The sequence below is a fragment of the Mobula birostris genome, chromosome 1, assembly GCF_030028105.1.
Source record: "Mobula birostris isolate sMobBir1 chromosome 1, sMobBir1.hap1, whole genome shotgun sequence".
Taxonomy (NCBI): Eukaryota; Metazoa; Chordata; class Chondrichthyes; order Myliobatiformes; family Myliobatidae; genus Mobula; species Mobula birostris.
In genome coordinates this window covers 202157629-202175304 of record NC_092370.1, presented here as the reverse complement: position 1 = coordinate 202175304, position 17676 = coordinate 202157629, and the positions used below count along the sequence as shown (strand labels likewise).

Genomic DNA, 17676 nt, shown 5'->3' with positions numbered 1-17676 from the left:
TCCTTTTTCTCCCTCTGTCCCTCTGACTATACCCCTTGCTTAACCCCTCCCCCTTTCTTTCTTCCTAGGCCTCCTGCCCCATGATCCTCTCATATCCCTTTGCCAATCACCTGTCCAGCTCTTGGCTCCATCCCTCCCCCTCCTGTCTTCTCCTATCATTTTGGATCTCCCCCTCCCCCTCCCAATTTCAAAATCTCTTACTAGCTCTTCTCTCAGTTAGTCCTGACGAAGGGTCTCGGCCTGAAACGTCGACTCTACCTCTTCCTAGAGAAGCTGCCTGACCTGCTGCGTTCACCAGCAACTTTGATGTGCGTTGCTTGAATTTCCAGCATCTGCAGAATTCTTCGTGTAGTGGTGTTGTCAGCAAACTTGTATATAGTTTTGGAGCTGTACTTAGCCAGACAGTCATAGGTGTAAAGCGAGTAGAGCAGGGGGCTACGTACACACCCCTGTGGTGCTCCTGTGCTGATGGAGATTGTGGTGATGTTCTTGCCAATCTGAACTGTCTGGGGTCTACAAATGAGGAAATCCAGGATCCAATTGCACAAGGAGGTATTGAGGCCCAGATCTTGGAGCTTACTGATTAGTTTTGAGGGGATACTGGTGTTAAATGCCAAGCTGTGATCGATAGAGAACATCCTGATATATGTACCTTTGCTGTCCAGATGCTCCAGGGTTGTGTGAAGAGCCAACAAGATAGCATCTGCTATAGACCTGTTGTTCTGGTAGGCGAATTGAAGCGGATTCAAGTTACCACTGAAACAGGAGCTGATATACTTCAACACCAGTGTCTCTAAACACTTCATCAATGTGGATGTAAGTGCCACTGGGTGATAGTCATTCAGACAGGTTAGCATGTCTTCTTGGGCACTGGTACGACTGAAGCCTGCATGAAGAGGTTGAATATATTTGTGAACGCGCCAGCCAGTTGGTCGGCCCAAGTCTCCAGTACTCGGCCAGGTACTCCGTCCAGACCGGATGCTTTCCTTGGATTCACTCTCTTGAAGGCAATCTGCACGTCATCTTCAGGTACTGAGACCAAAGGATCATTGGGAGACATAGGGGTGTATGATAGTTCCTCCTTGTTCTGGTGGTCGAAGTAAGCATAGAAGGCATTGAGCTCATCTGGAAGTGAAGTGCTGCTGTCTCCTATGTCACAGGATTTAACTGTGTAGGAGGTTATGGGATTCAAACCCTGCCACAGCTGTTGAGCCTCCCTCCTTGATTCCAGTGTCGTCTGGAATCTCCATTTCGCCCGAGAGATGTTGACAATCGAAACCATAGAAAACCATAGAAAAACTACAGCACAGAAACAGGCCTTTTGGCCCTTCCTGGCTGTGCCGAACTATTTTCTGCCTAGTCCCACTGACCTGCACACAGACCATATCCCTCCATACACCTCCCATCCATGTATCTGTCCAATTTATTCTTAAACGTTAAAAAAGAACCCGCATTTACCACCTTGTCTGGCAGCTCATTCCATACTCCCACCACTATCTGTGTGAAGAAACTCCCCCCCCCAATGTTCCCTTTAAACTTTTCCCCCCTCACCCTTAACCCATGTCCTCTGGTTTTTTTCTCCCCTTGCCTCAGTGGAAAAAGCCTACTTGCATTCACTCTATCTATACCCATCATAATTTTATATACCTCTATCAAATCTCCCCTCATTCTTCTACGCTCCAGGGAATAAAGTCCTAACCTATTCAACCTTTCTCTGTAACTGAGTTTCTCAAGTCCCAGCAACATCCTTGTAAACGTTCTCTGCACTCTTTCAACCTCATTTATATCCTTCCTGTAATTTGGTGACCAAAACTGAACACAATACTCCAGATTTGGCCTCACCAATGCCTTATACAACCTCATCATAACATTCCAGCTCTTATACTCAATACTCTAATTAATATAGGCCAATGTGCCAAAAGCTCTCTTTACGACCCTGTCTACCTGTGAAGTCACTTTTAGGGAATTTTGTGTCTGTATTCCCAGATCCCTCTGTTCCACTGCACTCCTCAGTGCCTTACCATTTACCCTGTATGTTCTACGTTGGCTTGTCCTTCCAACGTGCAATACCTCACACTTGTCTGTATTAAACTCCATCTGCCATTTTTCAGCCCATTTTTCCAGCTGGTCCAAGTCCCTCTGCAGGCTCTGAAAACCTTCCTCACTGTCCACTACACCTCCAATCTTTGTATCATCAGCAAATTTGCTGATCCAATTTACCACATTATCATCCAGATCATTGATATAGATGACAAATAACAATGGACCCAGCACTGATCCCTGTGGCACACTGCTAGTCACAGGCCTCCACTCTGAGAAGCAATTTTCTACTACCACTCTTTGGTCTCTTCCATTGAGCCAATGTCTAATCCAATTTACCACCTCTTCATGTATACCTAGCGACTGAATTTTCCTAACTAACCTCCCATGCGGGACCTTGTCAAAGGCCTTACTGAAGTCCATGTAGACAACATCCACTGCCTTCCCTTCATCCACTTTCCTGGTAACCTCCTCGAAAAACTCCAATAGATTGGTCAAACATGACCTACCACGCACAAAGCCATGTTGACTCTCCCTATTAAGTCCCTGTCTATCCAAATGCTTGTAGATCCTGTCTTTTAGTACTCCCTCTAATAACTTACCCACTACCGACGATAAACTTACTGGCCGATAATTTCCCAGATTACTTTTCGATCCTTTTTAAACAACGGAACAACATGAGCTACTCTCCAATCGTCCGGCACCTCACCCATAGACAGCGACATTTTAAATATTTCTGCCAGGGCCCCTGCAATTTCAAAACTAGTCTCCTTCAAGGTTCGAGGAAATACCCTGTCAGATCCCAGGGATTTATCCACTTTAATTTTCCTCAAGACAGCAAGGACCTCCTCCTTTTCAATCTGTACAGTTTCCATGATCTCACTACTTGTTTCCCTTAATTCCATAGACTTCATGCCAGTTTCCTTAGTAAATACAGACGCAAAAAACCCATTTAAGACCTCCCCCTGTTTCTTTTGGTTCCGCACATAGCCGACCACTCTGATCTTCAAGAGGACCAATTTTATCCCTTAAAATCCTTTTACTCTTAATATACCTGTAAAAGCTCTTTGGATTATCCTTCACTTTGACTGCCAAGGCAACCTCATGTCTTCTTTTAGCCCTCCTGATTTTCTTGCACTTTTTATACTCCTCAAGCACCTTATTTACTCCGTTTCCTATACATGTCATACAACTCTCTCTTCTTCTTTATCAGAGTTGCAATATCCGTTGAGAATCAAGATTCTTTATTCTTATTCACTTTGCCTTTAATCCTGACAGGAACATACAAGCTCTGCACTCTCAAAATTTCTCCTTTGAAGGCCTCCCACTTACCGATCACATCCTTTCCAGAGAACAACCTGTCCCAAACCACGCTTTTTAGATCCTTTCTCATTTCTTCAAATTTGACCTTCTTCCAGTTCAGAACCTCAACCCTAGGACCAGATCTATCCTTGTCCATGGTCAAGTTGAAACTAATGGTGTTATGATCACTGGAACCAAAGTGCTCCCCTACACATACTTCCGTCACTTGTCCTAACTCGTTTCCTAACAGGAGATCCAATATTGCATCCCCTCTAGTTGGTACCTCTATATATTGATTTAGAAAACTTTCCTGAACACATTTTACAAACTCTAAACCATCTACACCCCTAACAGTATGGGAGTCACAATCAATATATGGAAAATTTAAAATCCCCTACCACCACAACTTTATGTTTCCTGCAGTTGCCTGCTATCTCTCTGCAGATTTGCTCCTCCAATTCTCGCTGACTATTGGGTGGTCTATAATGCAACCCACTAAAGTGGCCATAACTTTCCTGTTTCTCAGTTCCACACATAAAGACTCAGTAGACAAGCCCTCTAATCTAATTTTAATTCCACATCCCATTCCCATTCTGACATGTCTATCCACAGCCTCCTCTACTGTAAAGGTGAAGCCACACTCAGGTTGGAGGAACAACACCTTATATTCCGTCTGGGTAGCCTCCAACCTGATGTCATAAACCTCGACTTCTCTAACTTCCGCTAACGCCCCACCTCCCGCTCGTACCCCATCTGTTATTTATTTTTATACACACATTCTTTCTCTCACTCTCCTTTTTCTCCCTCTGTCCCTCTGAATATACCCCTTGCCCATCCTCTGGTTCCCCCCCCCTTGTCTTTCTTCCCAGACCTCCTGTCCCATGATCCTCTCGTATCCCTTTTGCCAATCACCTGTCCAGCTCTTGGCTCCATCCCTCCCCCTCCTGTCTTCTCCTATCATTTTGGATCTCCCCCTCCCCCTCCAACTTTCAAATCCCTTACTCACTCTCCCTTCAGTTAGTCCTGACGAAGGGTCTTGGCCTGAAACGTCAACTGCGCCTCTTCCTACAGATGCTGCCTGGCCTGCTGCGTTCACCAGCAACTTTGATGTGTGTTGCTTGAATTTCCAGCATCTGCAGAATTCCTGTTGTTTGCCCTCTAATCTGTCCTGCCTGAGCACTGCTGTAATATTTTCCCTAAAAAGCAATGCTACTCCCCCACCTTTCATTCCTCTGCCTCGATCACATCTGAAACATCGGAACCCTGGAATATTAAGCTGCCAGTCCTGCCCCTCCTGTAGCCAGGTTTCACTAATTGCTATAACGTCATAATTCCACGTGTCAATCCACGCCCTCAACTCGTCTGCCTTCCCCGCAATACTCCTAGCATTGAAGTATATACACCTCAGAAGATTTTTACCACCACTCACAACCTTTCTATTTGCAGCTTTGCTTGAACTTTTAACATCATTTATTCTCACCCCAACCCCACTGTCAGCTCTGGCACTCTGGTTCCCGTCCCCCTGCAAATCTAGTTTAAAGCCTCCCCAATAGCACTAACAAACCTCCCTGGAAGGATATTGGTCCCCCTGTGGTTCAAGTGTAACCCGTCTCTCTTGTACAGGTCCCACCTGCCCCAGGAGAGGTCCCAATGATCCTGAAATATGAAACCCTGCCCCCTACACCAGTTCCTCAGCCACTTGTTCCTCCTCCAGAGCATCCTATTCCTACCCTCACTCGCACCTAGCACAGGTAGCAATCCTGAGATTACCACCCTTGAGGTCCTGCTTTTCAACTTCCTACCAAGCTCTCTATACTCACTGTCCAGGACCTCTTCACTCTTCCTTGCTATGTCATTGGTACCGATGTGCACCACGACATCTGGCTGGTCACCCTCCCACTTCAGAATGCAATAGTGCAAGCTCCTTGGGAACTTTGTACTGAGCAAGGAAAAGTATCAGTTTGTAGTTTGAGAGCAGCTGGGTGTTCAGGAGTTCACACGGGTCACTGGGTTGGCACGCGGGGCCTAGAATGGCTCAGTGTTCAGGAGTTCACACGGGTCACTGGGTTGGCACACGGGGCCTAGAATGGCTCAGTGTTCAGGAGTTCACACGGGTCACTGGGTTGGCACACGGGGCCTAGAATGGCTCAGTGTTCAGGAGTTCACACGGGTCACTGGGTTGGCACACGGGTCACTGGGCTGGCACACGGGGCCTAGAATGGTTCAGTGTTCAGCCTTTCAATTCCAGGATTTTTAAGAAACTTGTAATCCTTGCAAATTCATATGCCTGTGTCCTAAAGAGCTCTTCTGAGTGAAACAGCAATTTATTTAACTTCTTTCAATCTACTGCATGGCATTCACTTTGCCTACAATATAGTACAATCTACTTTGAAGGCACCAAATGCAGATTAGGCAACTGCTTTGCTGATTACCTCTGCTCAGTTTGGAAAATGACCCCTTGTCAATCGGTTTTCTTATCTTACTCCCAGTCTCTCTGTCTTTTAGCACTGTTCAAATCAGGCTAATGCAAGCTTTTGTGCTTATTCTCTTCTCTCTAACAGTCCTTACTCATTTATTAAGTAGATGGTGCCTAATGCTATTTGCCACTTGGACAACCTCAGACTCCACCCTGCAAGTATTCCTTTTACTCTCTCCACCCCTTCTCTCTACAACTTAAAACACACTTCTTTTCTCACTTACCCAGTTGGTTAATATTTATGGTTGAGTGGTCATCAACCATAAATGTTAACTCTTTCTCCCTGCCCTCAGAAAGCATCTAACCGGCTAATTGATTCCAGATTTTGCTCCCTGATGGCAATATTCTTCCAAATGGCCAACGGTGACTTCTTGATGTTGTCATTTGCTTACCGCCATTTGATGGTCATGTCCCCACAGTAGACAACGTCAAAGCATAATTTCTCTCTGGCGGGGACCACAGGACATGAATCATCTGACCTGGCACTTGACAAGTGGTTTAGAGTTCCAATACACTAATCAACCATAACCATGAGAACTGGTTGCTAAAACACACCAAGGGAATCAACAAGTTCCAAGAAAAACTCACTGTAAAATAGAAATCATTTTAAACTACCATGAGACTATTTATGACTGACCTGGCTGTTCACAATGTGGTTGACTTGTTCCAGGAGGTGTCATAGTCCCTGGAACTTCCTGTCCATTTTCATAGACACACCAGCAGTATCCTGTGCTGCCATGGCACTGCAATGGACTGAAGTTCCCTTCTTCATCGCACTGAGGGATGTGGAGTCCAGAAATGGGTCTGCGCAGGCTCAGTATTGCTCGCAGTCGCTCTTGCTGCAGTTGACAAGCAGTCTTTGGCCGTTCATGGGTTTCTAACAAATCAAAGATAAATATACTCGGGAAATGATAAATAATTAAGAATCATATTTTTTATCACTGACATATGAAATGAAATTTGTTGTTTTATGGCAGCAGGTCAGTGCAAAAAGATCAAATTACTACAAAATTAAATAAGTAAATAATGCAAAGAAAGAATTAACAAAGTAGTATTCATGGGCTGTTTAGAAATCTGACAGAAGAGGGGAAGAAGCTATTCTTAAGTCATTGAATGTGGGTTTTGAGGCTCCTGTACCTTCTCCTCAATGGTAGCAAAAAGAAGAGAGTATGTCCTGGATGGTGGGGGTCTTTAGTAATGAATGTCACCTTCTTGAGACACCACATAGAATCTCAGTAATCCTGTTTCCCTGCCACCTGCCTTGAAACAAAGGCCTTTAAAAACATTCATCTGCACAATCAGCGGTGCCAAGCCTGGCTGCAAGAGGAGGGGGGTTGGGCATGGGGCTTGCAACTCCATCCCGTTAAAAACCCAGAGCTACAAAAACACCAAGAGAAGCTCAAAAGAGTACTCTGGCACGGTGCTGCTGATGGGCTGAAGTAAGTTCTAAAGCATTCAGACTGATCACATTGGATTGGGCCTGCCAGGCAGAATAATTACAGTAGCTGTGCCTGTCTGGGCCAGTTGTGGAAGACCTACTTTGCTCACCCTCTGCACTCTTCAGTCAAGCAACAGGCTAGACTCGACCACATTGGTCTGGCGCAGAAGATCCGTCCCGGGAAATCCTGACTTACTGGGCCCAAAGGGAAAACCAGGGCAGTCTTACCTTCTCTCAATCCTTCCTTTAGATTTAATAACTGACTTTTAGGGACACGTAAGGTATTTAAAACACAAGTCGTCAAAGAAAGAGCTAAATTGTACCTTTTGCATTTGGTTTAAGTTTTTTTTCCATCTGCAGGCTTTGAATTGGCATTAAAAATATCAGAGACAGAGCATGCAAAATGCTGGAGTCTGGAGCAACAAAACAGAATCTGACTTGTGTATCATTTGGCCTTGGCTCTCTACGAATGTATACAAACATTCGACAACATTGTTTAGAAGAACAGAAATCTATAAGAATTACTTGTAAACTTTACAGCGGGGAAAAGCCTCAGGCCAAGCTTTGGCAGCTGTCAGATCCATCTGAGGCATGGGGATGGGGTCACCTCACTGCTCCACAGCACTGACAGCCCCAGCAACGTGCGACAGCGTGGCAATAAGTTTGACCCTTTGCAGAGGCCAGGCAAGTGCAAGTGCAGGGATTTCAACGTACTGGATTTCTCTGCTATAGAGAACTTCTGGTCAAGTATTTTTTTTCCCCTATTACAAAGAAAAACACTTTTAAAGATTGAAAATCTGACTGGTCAATTAATTTACAGCAGTGGCAAAAGTGAAGAAAGGACATTTGAGATAACTTGCAATAGAACATAGGGAGAGAAGATGGAAGATTAAACTAGAAAGTGAAACAGTCTGTATAGAAAGCAAATATTTAACCTTACTTTTAATCTAACATTTTGTCCTTCAGTTTGCACCTTATCCCATTGTACTTTAAACTACATTGTTTGTACGAAACGTGCTGTGTAAGTTATTAAATAACTGTAGTTATATTTCATATTTTAAAATGACATTGCACAGATCATATATCAAATTCCAAATGCGATCAATTTTAGATTAAAAATGGAAACCTTTTCCAATTATGGATTTTGCTGAACATAGAACAATTGATTGAGAACAATTAAAGAAGTGACTGACCCAGCTCCCCACAGTGTGGCTGACCAGTTCCAGGGGCTGTCCTCGTCCCGGGAACCTCCTGTCCATTCTCGTACACACACCAGCAGTATCCTGTGCTGCCGTGACATTGCATCGGCCTGAAGTTCCCCTCGTCATCACACTGAGGGATGTGGACACCAACCAAGGGCTGGGACCCACGCATCTCTGACTCTACCCGTTCTCGATGCTGCTCGCAGACAGACTTAGGGCGTTCAGTTGCTGCCAATAAAGCAATTTCATGAAAACATGGACACCAGAGAAATTGCAATGGAGAAAAACAAGGAAATATACTGGAAGTATGGGTGAATTATACTGTGTTGGCACACGGCCAAGTGGTTAAGGTGTTCGTCTCGTGATTTGAAGGTCGTTAGTTCGAGCCTTGGCTGAGGCAGCGTGTGTGTCCTTGAGCAAGGCACTTAACCACACGTTGCTCTGCGACAACACCGGTGCCAAGCTGTATGGGTCCTAATGCCCTTCCCTTGGACAACATCGGTGGCATGGAGAGGGGAGACTTGCAACATGGGCAACTGCTGGTCTTCCATACAATCTTGCCTGCACCCTGGAAACTTTCCAAGGTGCAAATCCATGGTCTCATGAGACTAACAGATGCCTATATACCAGAAGTAAAGGTGGAACACACTGATGCAGAAATTTGATGTAGTGGTCACCCATACCACTCCAGCACTCCCTCTGGGATGCATTAACATTTCCATATATTGCCGCACATAATTCTGTCAGCTGTTTCCACAAAGACTAATTTCCATGAAATACTGAATTTTTCACATTTGCACATTAGTCCATTTGTTTAATTTTTGTCTGGATTGGGGAGCATGCCTTATGAGAATAGGTTGAGTGAACTTGGCCTTTTCTCCTTGGAGCAACGAAGGATGAGAGGTGACCTGATAAAGGTGTATAAGATGATGAGAAGCATCGATTGTGTGGATAGTCAGAGGCTCTTCTCCAGGGCTGAAATGGCTAACATGAGAGGGCACAGTATTAAGGTGCTTGGAAGTAGGTACAGAGGAGATGTCAGGGGTAAGTTTTTCACACAGAACATGATGGGTGCGTGGAATGCACTGCCGGTGACAGTGGTGGAGGGGGATACAATAGGGTCTTTTAAGAGACTCTTAGATAGGTACATGGAGCTTAGAAAAATAGAGGGCTATGCCGTAGGGAATTTCTAGCCAGTTTCTCGAGTAGGTTACATGATCCACACAACATTGTGGGCTGAAGGGCCTGTAATATGCTGTAGATTTCTATGTTCTATGTTCTTAAACCTGACTGACCTGACAGCTCACAGTTGCATAGAATCTAAGAGCTGTGATGTCATGTTATAGCTTTGTAAGACATTTGTTAGGCCTCATCTTTGGAATTGTGTGTAGTTGTGGTTGCCACACAATAGGAAGGATGTGATTGCAATGCAGTGAGGAGACACCAGGATATTAGCTGGAGCATTACAGTTATAAGAACCCATTGTACAGGAACAAGGTCTGTTAGGCTGGGCAATAATTTCTTACCCCAGCCTATGAACTTCTGAACAATCTGCTATCATCCACTACACATTACTTATGACAGTGCCAGTAGCATTAGACAGTTATAAATTTAACTTTAATCCATTGACATAAAATGCACACATTATCTACAAAATATATTATCTGTTAACATTATTGTGTCAATGTTCTTTGTGTTATCTATGATATATGTACCACATTTTGTTCCTTGTTCCAATAAGAAGTTTGTTTCATTTAGCTGTAACATGTTTATAGTTGAATGAAAATAAACTTGAACTTGTTATAATGATTAATCAATGCTTGATTTTAACACTGACTGACCTGGCTCTCCACAGCGTGGCTGACCAGTTCCAGGGGCTGTCCTCGTCCCGGGAACCTCCTGTCCATTCTCATACACACACCAGCAGTATCCTGTGCTGCTGTGACATTGCATCGGCCTGAAGTTGCCTTCTTCGTCACACTGAGGGATGTGGTGTCCAACGAGAGGCCCGCGCAGGCTCATTTCCGTTTGTATCCGTTCTCGCTGCTGCTCACAGGGAGACTTCGGGCGCTCGTTGGTCACTAATAAAATAAAATGGCTTTAAAATAATTTCAAATAAAACTTGCAATTATCTCAAACAGTATGTGGTAACATCTTCTCTCTAACACCCATAGGGAACCATATGGGCTGGAAATTCTGTATCCTCAGAGGTGTATTAAATTGACTTAAGATATGTTGGCAAGACCATCTTGTTTTCTGAGTGCTTTGGACAGCATTTCTAGAATAATTGGTCCAAGTTCTTCTCCTAATATTCCTAAGTGAGATTACATGGGGAATGACTCCATTAACTGTGCCCTTTACTGAGTGATCTCACTTATGTATACGGACGACTAAAAGTTTGGAACATTGATGAATGCAGCACAGGAAGAGGTCTTGCGGTCCAAATTGTCTCTGCCAAAAAACAATGCCTGCACATGATCCATTTAATGAATGTATTGGTAAATCAGTTAACAGGAAAGGAACCAGCCTTGAGGCAATGATTTTCAGTTCCAACAAATTTCACACAATAATTTCAATTCATCACCATAGTCGATCCATATTCCATCAGTACCCAACACCATTTGTATTTTCAACTGCTCATTACTGGCATAACTCTCAGAACTTTACATTGTAATAGGCTTTCTCAGTACAGTATCTGCTTCAATGTTTATTCTGAAGAATTTATAGATGAAGAGAATTTTGTTTGGGCACATCTGATCACACAGAACATTCCTATTTAGAATGGAACAACTTGAATTGAGAACAAAAGAGTCACAGGATTATTGATTGATAAAAATACAAGAAATGTAAAAACTATTCGATTAAAAATTAGATGAAGAGGTACTAGTAGAATAAAAGGAACACTATTTTGGAAGCTTCATTCTTTAGTTTACAAATGCTTCGGTTCTGAAGTGTTTTGTTGCCCCTATCTACTCGATGTATACACTGCTGACTCTTGGGCTTAAGAGAAAAAGAATCTCAATGTTTCAACCTTTGAACATGTGGTGAAGCTGCAAAACAGCTGTGGAAAAGACCAGTCCGTTACCAACAAGAATGCATGAGGTATTTCAAAGCAATTTACAATTGAACAGACTGACAGGAGAGACAGGGGGAACAGTCAGAAGGAGAGCCAGACCCTTTGACTATGGATGTGATCTGACATTCCCAGTCATACCTGCAGGCCAGCTTTAATCAGTGCTTTAAAGCCAGTCGCAATCATAGGAGGTAAGTGTGGTCCATATCATTCATTACCACGCTAATCAGCTTCTATGAACCATACTGGTACTTTGAAAAAATGCTAGTAAGCAACTCCACAATAAAAATCAGAATTTTATAATTCCCTGTTTTTGCTCAACAATAGTCATTTTACTTAATTATATTACCTGGCCGCAAACATTCTCATCCAAGTCATTTATATATTTTGACAAACAACACAGCTCCAAAATTGATCACAAAGTACACTATTGAGAAAACTACTTCAGCCTCTTATTGCAAAGTTGATTTTGGATCCAGTTTGCCAAAACACCTTGGATCATATGTGCACTAACTTTCTGGATCAGTCCCTTTGCAGGACCTTGCAAAAAGCCTTGCTAGATCACATGCATTCCACGTCTGCCACCTTGCCTTCAATTTTCTTAGTAGCTTCCTCAAACTTGATTAGATTTGAGAAGCAAAGTTCTCATGCATGAAATGATGCCAACTCACTTTAATCAGTCCCTGCCCTTCCAAATGATCATAAATGCTATCCCAAAGAATCTTTTCCCAAATAGTTCTCTTATACATATTGTAAGGCTCAGACGCTCTGTAGTTTCCTGGCCTATTTCTATTGCCCTTCTTGAATATGGGATCACCATTAGCTAATGATATCACACGCACAGCTAAAGATGATACAAAAATTCTCTCTCTGATCCCAGCAGCATCCTCCCTTATTTCCCATAGCTCCCTGGGATACGTCCAAATCTCTAACTTGATCGTGACAGACATAAGCCTGCTCTAATACTCCCCATCCTTCTCACTGGTGACTACTGATGCAAAGGATTAATTCAGGATACTCTATGTATGCCCTGGCTCCACAAAATTACATTCCTTTTTTGACAGGACTTTCTCTTTTCCCTAGCAATCCTCTTACTGCTAAGTTATTTACGAAACGGCACTGTGGAATTGAATGCAATGCGGAGTAGGAAATATAGAAGCTACCAATCAGAACAGAGAAAGAAAGAAGAGAGAGCGTACAGGGCAAAGAAACAAAAACAATACATTAGAACACAGAATGTAGAACAGTACCACAGAGGAACAGACACTTTGGCCGAGATGTCTGTGCCAAATTAAACTGGAACTATTTAGCTACACATGATCCGTAACTCTCCACTTCCTGCATGTTCATGTCTAAATCTGTTAAACCCAATATCGTGTCTGCTTCCACTACCACCCTTGATCATCCTTTATGTAAAAAACTTGCTCTGCCCAAATTAACTAAACTTTCCTCCCTTCACATTAAATTCAGGCCCTCTAGTTTTTGGCATTTATACCCTGAGGAAAAAGCTCCATCTATACCACTCATTATAAATCCCCATTGGGTCTCTCCACCTCAGCCTTCAACACTCCACAGAAAACAATTCGTTAGATAGAAACATAGAAAACCTACAGCACGATACAGGCCCTTCGGCCTGCAATGCTGTGCTAAACATGTACTTACTTTAGAAATTACCTCAGGTTACCCATAGCCCTCTATTTTTCTAAGCTCCATCCTATCCAGGAGTCTCTTAAAAGACCCTATTGTATCCGCCTCACCACCGTCACCAGCAGCCCATTCCATGCACTCACCACTCTCTGCATAAAGAACTTACCCCTGACATCTCCCCCGTACCTAGTTCCAAGCACCTTAAAATTGCGCCCTCTCGTGCTAGCCATTTCAGCCCTGGGAAAAAGCATGTGACTATCCACGTGATCAATGCCTCTCATTATCTTGTACATCTCTGTCAGGTCACCTCTCATCCTCCGTCGCTTCAAGGAGAAAAGGCTGACTTCACTCAACCTGTTCTCATAAGGCATGCTCCCCAATCCAGGCAACATCCTTGTAAAACTCCTCTTCTTTCTATGGTTTCCAGGTCCTTCCTGTAATGAGGTGACCAGAACTGAGCACAGTACTCCAGGTGGGGTCTGACCAGGATTCTATATAGCTGTAACATTACCTTTCAGCTCTTCACCTCAATCCTACGGTTGATGAAGGCCAATACACCATACGCCTTCTTAACCACAGAGTCAACCTGCGCAACAGCTTTGAGTGTCCTATGGACTCGGACCTCAAGATCCTTCTGATCCTCCATGCTGCCAAGTATCCTCCATTAATACTATATTCTGCCATCATATTTGACCTACCAAAATGTACCACCTCACACTTATCTGGGATGAACTCCATCTGCCACTTCTCAGTGCAGTTTTGCATCCTATTGATGTCCTGCTGTAACCTCTGACAGCCCTCCACACTATCCACAACACCCCCAACCTTTGTGTTATCAGCAAATTTACTAACCCATCCCTCCACTTCCTCATCCAGGTCATTTATCAAAATCATAAAGAGAAGGAGTCCCAGAACAGATCCCTGAGGCACACCACTGGTCACCGATCTCCAACCACTCTTTGCCTTCTGTGAGTAAGCCAATTCTGGATCCACAAAACAAGGTCCTCTTGGATCCCATGCTTTCTTACTTTCTCAATAAGCTTTGCATGGGGTACCTTGTCAAATGCCTTGCTGAAATCCATATACACTACATCTGCAGCTCTACCTTCATCAATGTGTTTAGTCACATCCTCAGAAACTTCAGTCAGGTTGCCTATGACAAAGCCATGCTGACTATTCCTAATCATATTATGCCTCTCCAAATGTTCATAAATCCTACCTTTCAGGATCTTTTCCATCAATTTATCAACTACTGAAGTAAGACTCACTGGCCTATAGTTTCCTGGGCTATCTCTACTCCCTTTCTTGAATAAGGGAACAACATCTGCAACCCTCCAATCCTCCAGAACCTCTCCCGTCCCCATTGCCAGAGGCTCAGCAATCTCCTCCCTCGCCTCTCACAGTAGCCTGGGGTATATCTCATCTGGTCCCGGAGACTTATCCAACTTGGTGCTTTTCAAAAGCTCCAGCACATCCTCTTTCTTAATGTCTATATGCTCAAGCGTTTCAATCTGCTGTAAGTCATCCCTACTATCGCCAAGGTTCTTTTCTGTAGTGAATACTGAAGCAAAGTATGCATTAAGTATCACTCCTCTGGTTCCATACACACTTTTCCACTGTCACAATTGATTGGTCCTATTCTCTCACATCTTATCCTCTTGCTCTTCACATACTGGTAGAATGCCTTGGGGTTTTCCTTAATCCTGCTCACCAAGGCCTTCTCATGGCCCCTTCCCGATCTCCTAATTTTATTCTCAAGCTCCTTCCTGCTGGCCTTATAACCTTCTAGATCACTATCATTACCTAGTTTTTTGGAACTTTCGTAAGCTCTTCTTTTCTTCTTGACTAGATTTTCAACAGCCTTTTTACACCACGGTTCCTGTACCCTCCCATCCCTTCCCTGTCTCACTGGAAGATACCTATGCAGAAAACTTCGCAAATATCTCCTGAACATTTGCCACATTTCTGCTGTACATTTCCCTGAGAACATCTGTTCCCAATTTATACTTCCAAGTTCCTGCTTGATAGTTTCATATTTCCCCTTACTCCAATTAAACACTTTCTTAACTTGTCTGTTCCTATCCCTCTCCAATGCTATGGTAAAGGAGATAGAATTGTGATCACCATCTCCAAAATGCTCTCCCACTCAGGGACCTGACACCTGACACCTGACCACGTTCATTTCCCAATACCAGATCAAGTACAGCCTCTCCTCTCGTAGGCTTATCTACATATCGTGTCAGGAAACCTTCCTGAACACACCTAACAAACTCCACCCCATCTAAACTTCTTGTTCTAGAGAGATGCCAATCAATATTTGGGAAATGAAAATCTCCTACCATGACAACCCTGTTATTATTTCACCTTTCCAGAATCTGTCTCCCTATCTGCTCCTCTATGTCCCTGTTACTATTGGGTGGTCTATAAAAAAATACTCTGTAGTGGCCACAATATCATAGCTCCAAGTACTGATCTACACTCTAAGCTCAGCCGCTTTGTTCATGCTTCTTGCATTAAAATAGACACATCTCAAACCATTGGACTGAGCACATCCCTTCTTTATCACCTGCCTATCCTCCCTCTCGCACTGTCTCCATGCTTTCTCTATTTGTGAGCTAACAGCCCCTTCCTCCGTCTCTTCAGTTCTGTTCCCACACTCCCCCACCCAGAAATTCTAGTTTAAACTCTCCCCAGTAGCCTTAGCAAACCTCCCTGTCAGGATATTGGCCCCCTCAGATTCAAGTGCAACCCATACTTTTTGTACAGGTCACACCTGCCCCAAGAATCCTGTGTCCTGATGAAGGGTTCCGGCCCGAAACTTCGACTCATTGTTTCAACGGATGCTGCCCGACCTGCTGAGTTCCTCCAGCATGTTGTCGCCCCAAGAGGTACCGATCATCCAGAAATCTGAATCCCTGCCCCTTGCTCCAATCCCTCAGCCACGCATTTATCCTCCACTTCACTCTATTCCTATACTCACTATCATGTGGCACAGGCAGTAATGCTGAGATTACTACCTTTGGGTTCCTGCTTCTCAGCTTCCTTCCTAACTCCCTGCAGTCTGTTTTCAGGACCTCCTCCCTTTTCCTACTTATGTCGTTGGTACCAATATGTCCCACGACCTCTGGCTGTTCACCTTCCCACTTCAGGATATTGTGGATGTGATCAGAAACACATAGTTGTACAACACAGAGTTGTTGAAACTCTGCTAGGAGCTAATACCCACTAAATCAGGCAGCACTCTGGTGAACTGGACCATCTTGAGCTACAGTGTAAATAAACACAGACTAGCTGAAGCATTTGCACCAATCAAGGCCAATAAGCAAACATAGATAGCAGGCATCAAGTGAATGGTAGAGCCCTGGGAAATGCTGAGGAAGAGAGATAGGTGAGATACTTCTCCTGGCAATCTGACTGCAGTTCTGGTTGCCGTACAAGAATATGATTGCAATGCAGTGAATGCAGAGGGAAGTCACCAGCATGATAGCTAGAGTATTACAGTTATAAAGATTTATGAATGCTTGTTGTAACGCTAACCAACCTGGCACCTCACAGCGCGGTTGACCAGTTCCAGGTGCTGTTCTAGTCCCTGCAACCTCCTGTCCATTCTCGTACACACACCAACAGTATCCTGTGCTGCCGTGACATTGCATCGGCCTGAAGTTCCCCTCGTCATCACACTGAGGGATGTAGAGTCCAACAAGAAGTCCGTGCTGGCTCCTCCCTGCTTGCAACCGTTCTCGCTGCTGCTCACAGGCGGACTTCGGGCGCTCACTGGCTGCAAATCAATTCAAGAAGGAATCTGTTACTGAGCAACAGTGCAAGTATTTTAAATTGAGCTGCGTCATTTTTCTTCTTGCTGACTGTGTTGTCAGTTTACAGGGCATCAGGCAAGCCAGCAGGTTGTGTGACATTGTGCCTGATGTGTTCAGCCTGTTGTTACAATGGATGCTAATTGCTTGTGCAGAACAAGGATAAGCTGGATTGTCATTAAGGAGACAACTTAAATTGGGGTTTCAAGGTTTTACATCTCTGTACGACTGAATGAGGAGAAAAGAAAGAAATACAGAAACCATCCAATTAGAAGGGAGAAGGAGACAGACTGCAAAACCTGAAAAGGCAGAATGATGAGATAAAGAACAGCATAGATCATCTTGATGTTGGTGATCTATCAATTCAGACAGGTTTTGCAAATGAAAAGCAAACCTTTGATTATTTGACTTCGGGACCCCACTTTGCAAAATATTTCTTATTCTTACTCTTTAATATTTCTTTATTCTGGGTATGGGCAAGTCAGTTTAAAGGGATACATAGTGCAGAGAGTTGAAGTCTTTTTACCATGGATTTAAGGTGAGAGTTAAGAGGGTTAGATGGGATCTGAGGGGAATTTTTCTCTCTAACGCACAAAGCACTGCCTGAAGAGCTGATAGAGGTTAAACTCTTGCAATGTTTAGGAATCACTTGAATTGCCAAGGTGCAGAAAGCTACTGACCTAACA

General features: G+C 43.8%; 1 protein-coding gene across 13 annotated transcripts in view; it reads right to left on the bottom strand.

Annotated features, from left to right (window-relative positions):
- Window positions 1-17676, bottom strand: part of nid2a (nidogen 2a (osteonidogen)) — a 133520-nt gene that overhangs the window by 59189 nt on the left and 56655 nt on the right. For 12 of the 13 annotated variants that reach the window (XR_011887295.1, XM_072269084.1, XM_072268987.1 and 9 more), the window contains 4 exons: window positions 16720-16956; window positions 10300-10539; window positions 8450-8686; window positions 6456-6695 (listed from right to left, as the gene is read on the bottom strand). Coding sequence is in view for 12 of the 13 variants with exons in the window: in XM_072269084.1 (XP_072125185.1) it covers window positions 6456-6695; window positions 8450-8686; window positions 10300-10539; window positions 16720-16956 (954 nt within the window). In the remaining variant the exon portion in view is untranslated. The remainder of the gene's footprint in view (window positions 1-6455; window positions 6696-8449; window positions 8687-10299; window positions 10540-16719; window positions 16957-17676) is intronic. The other variant, XM_072269074.1, reaches the window with a different exon arrangement.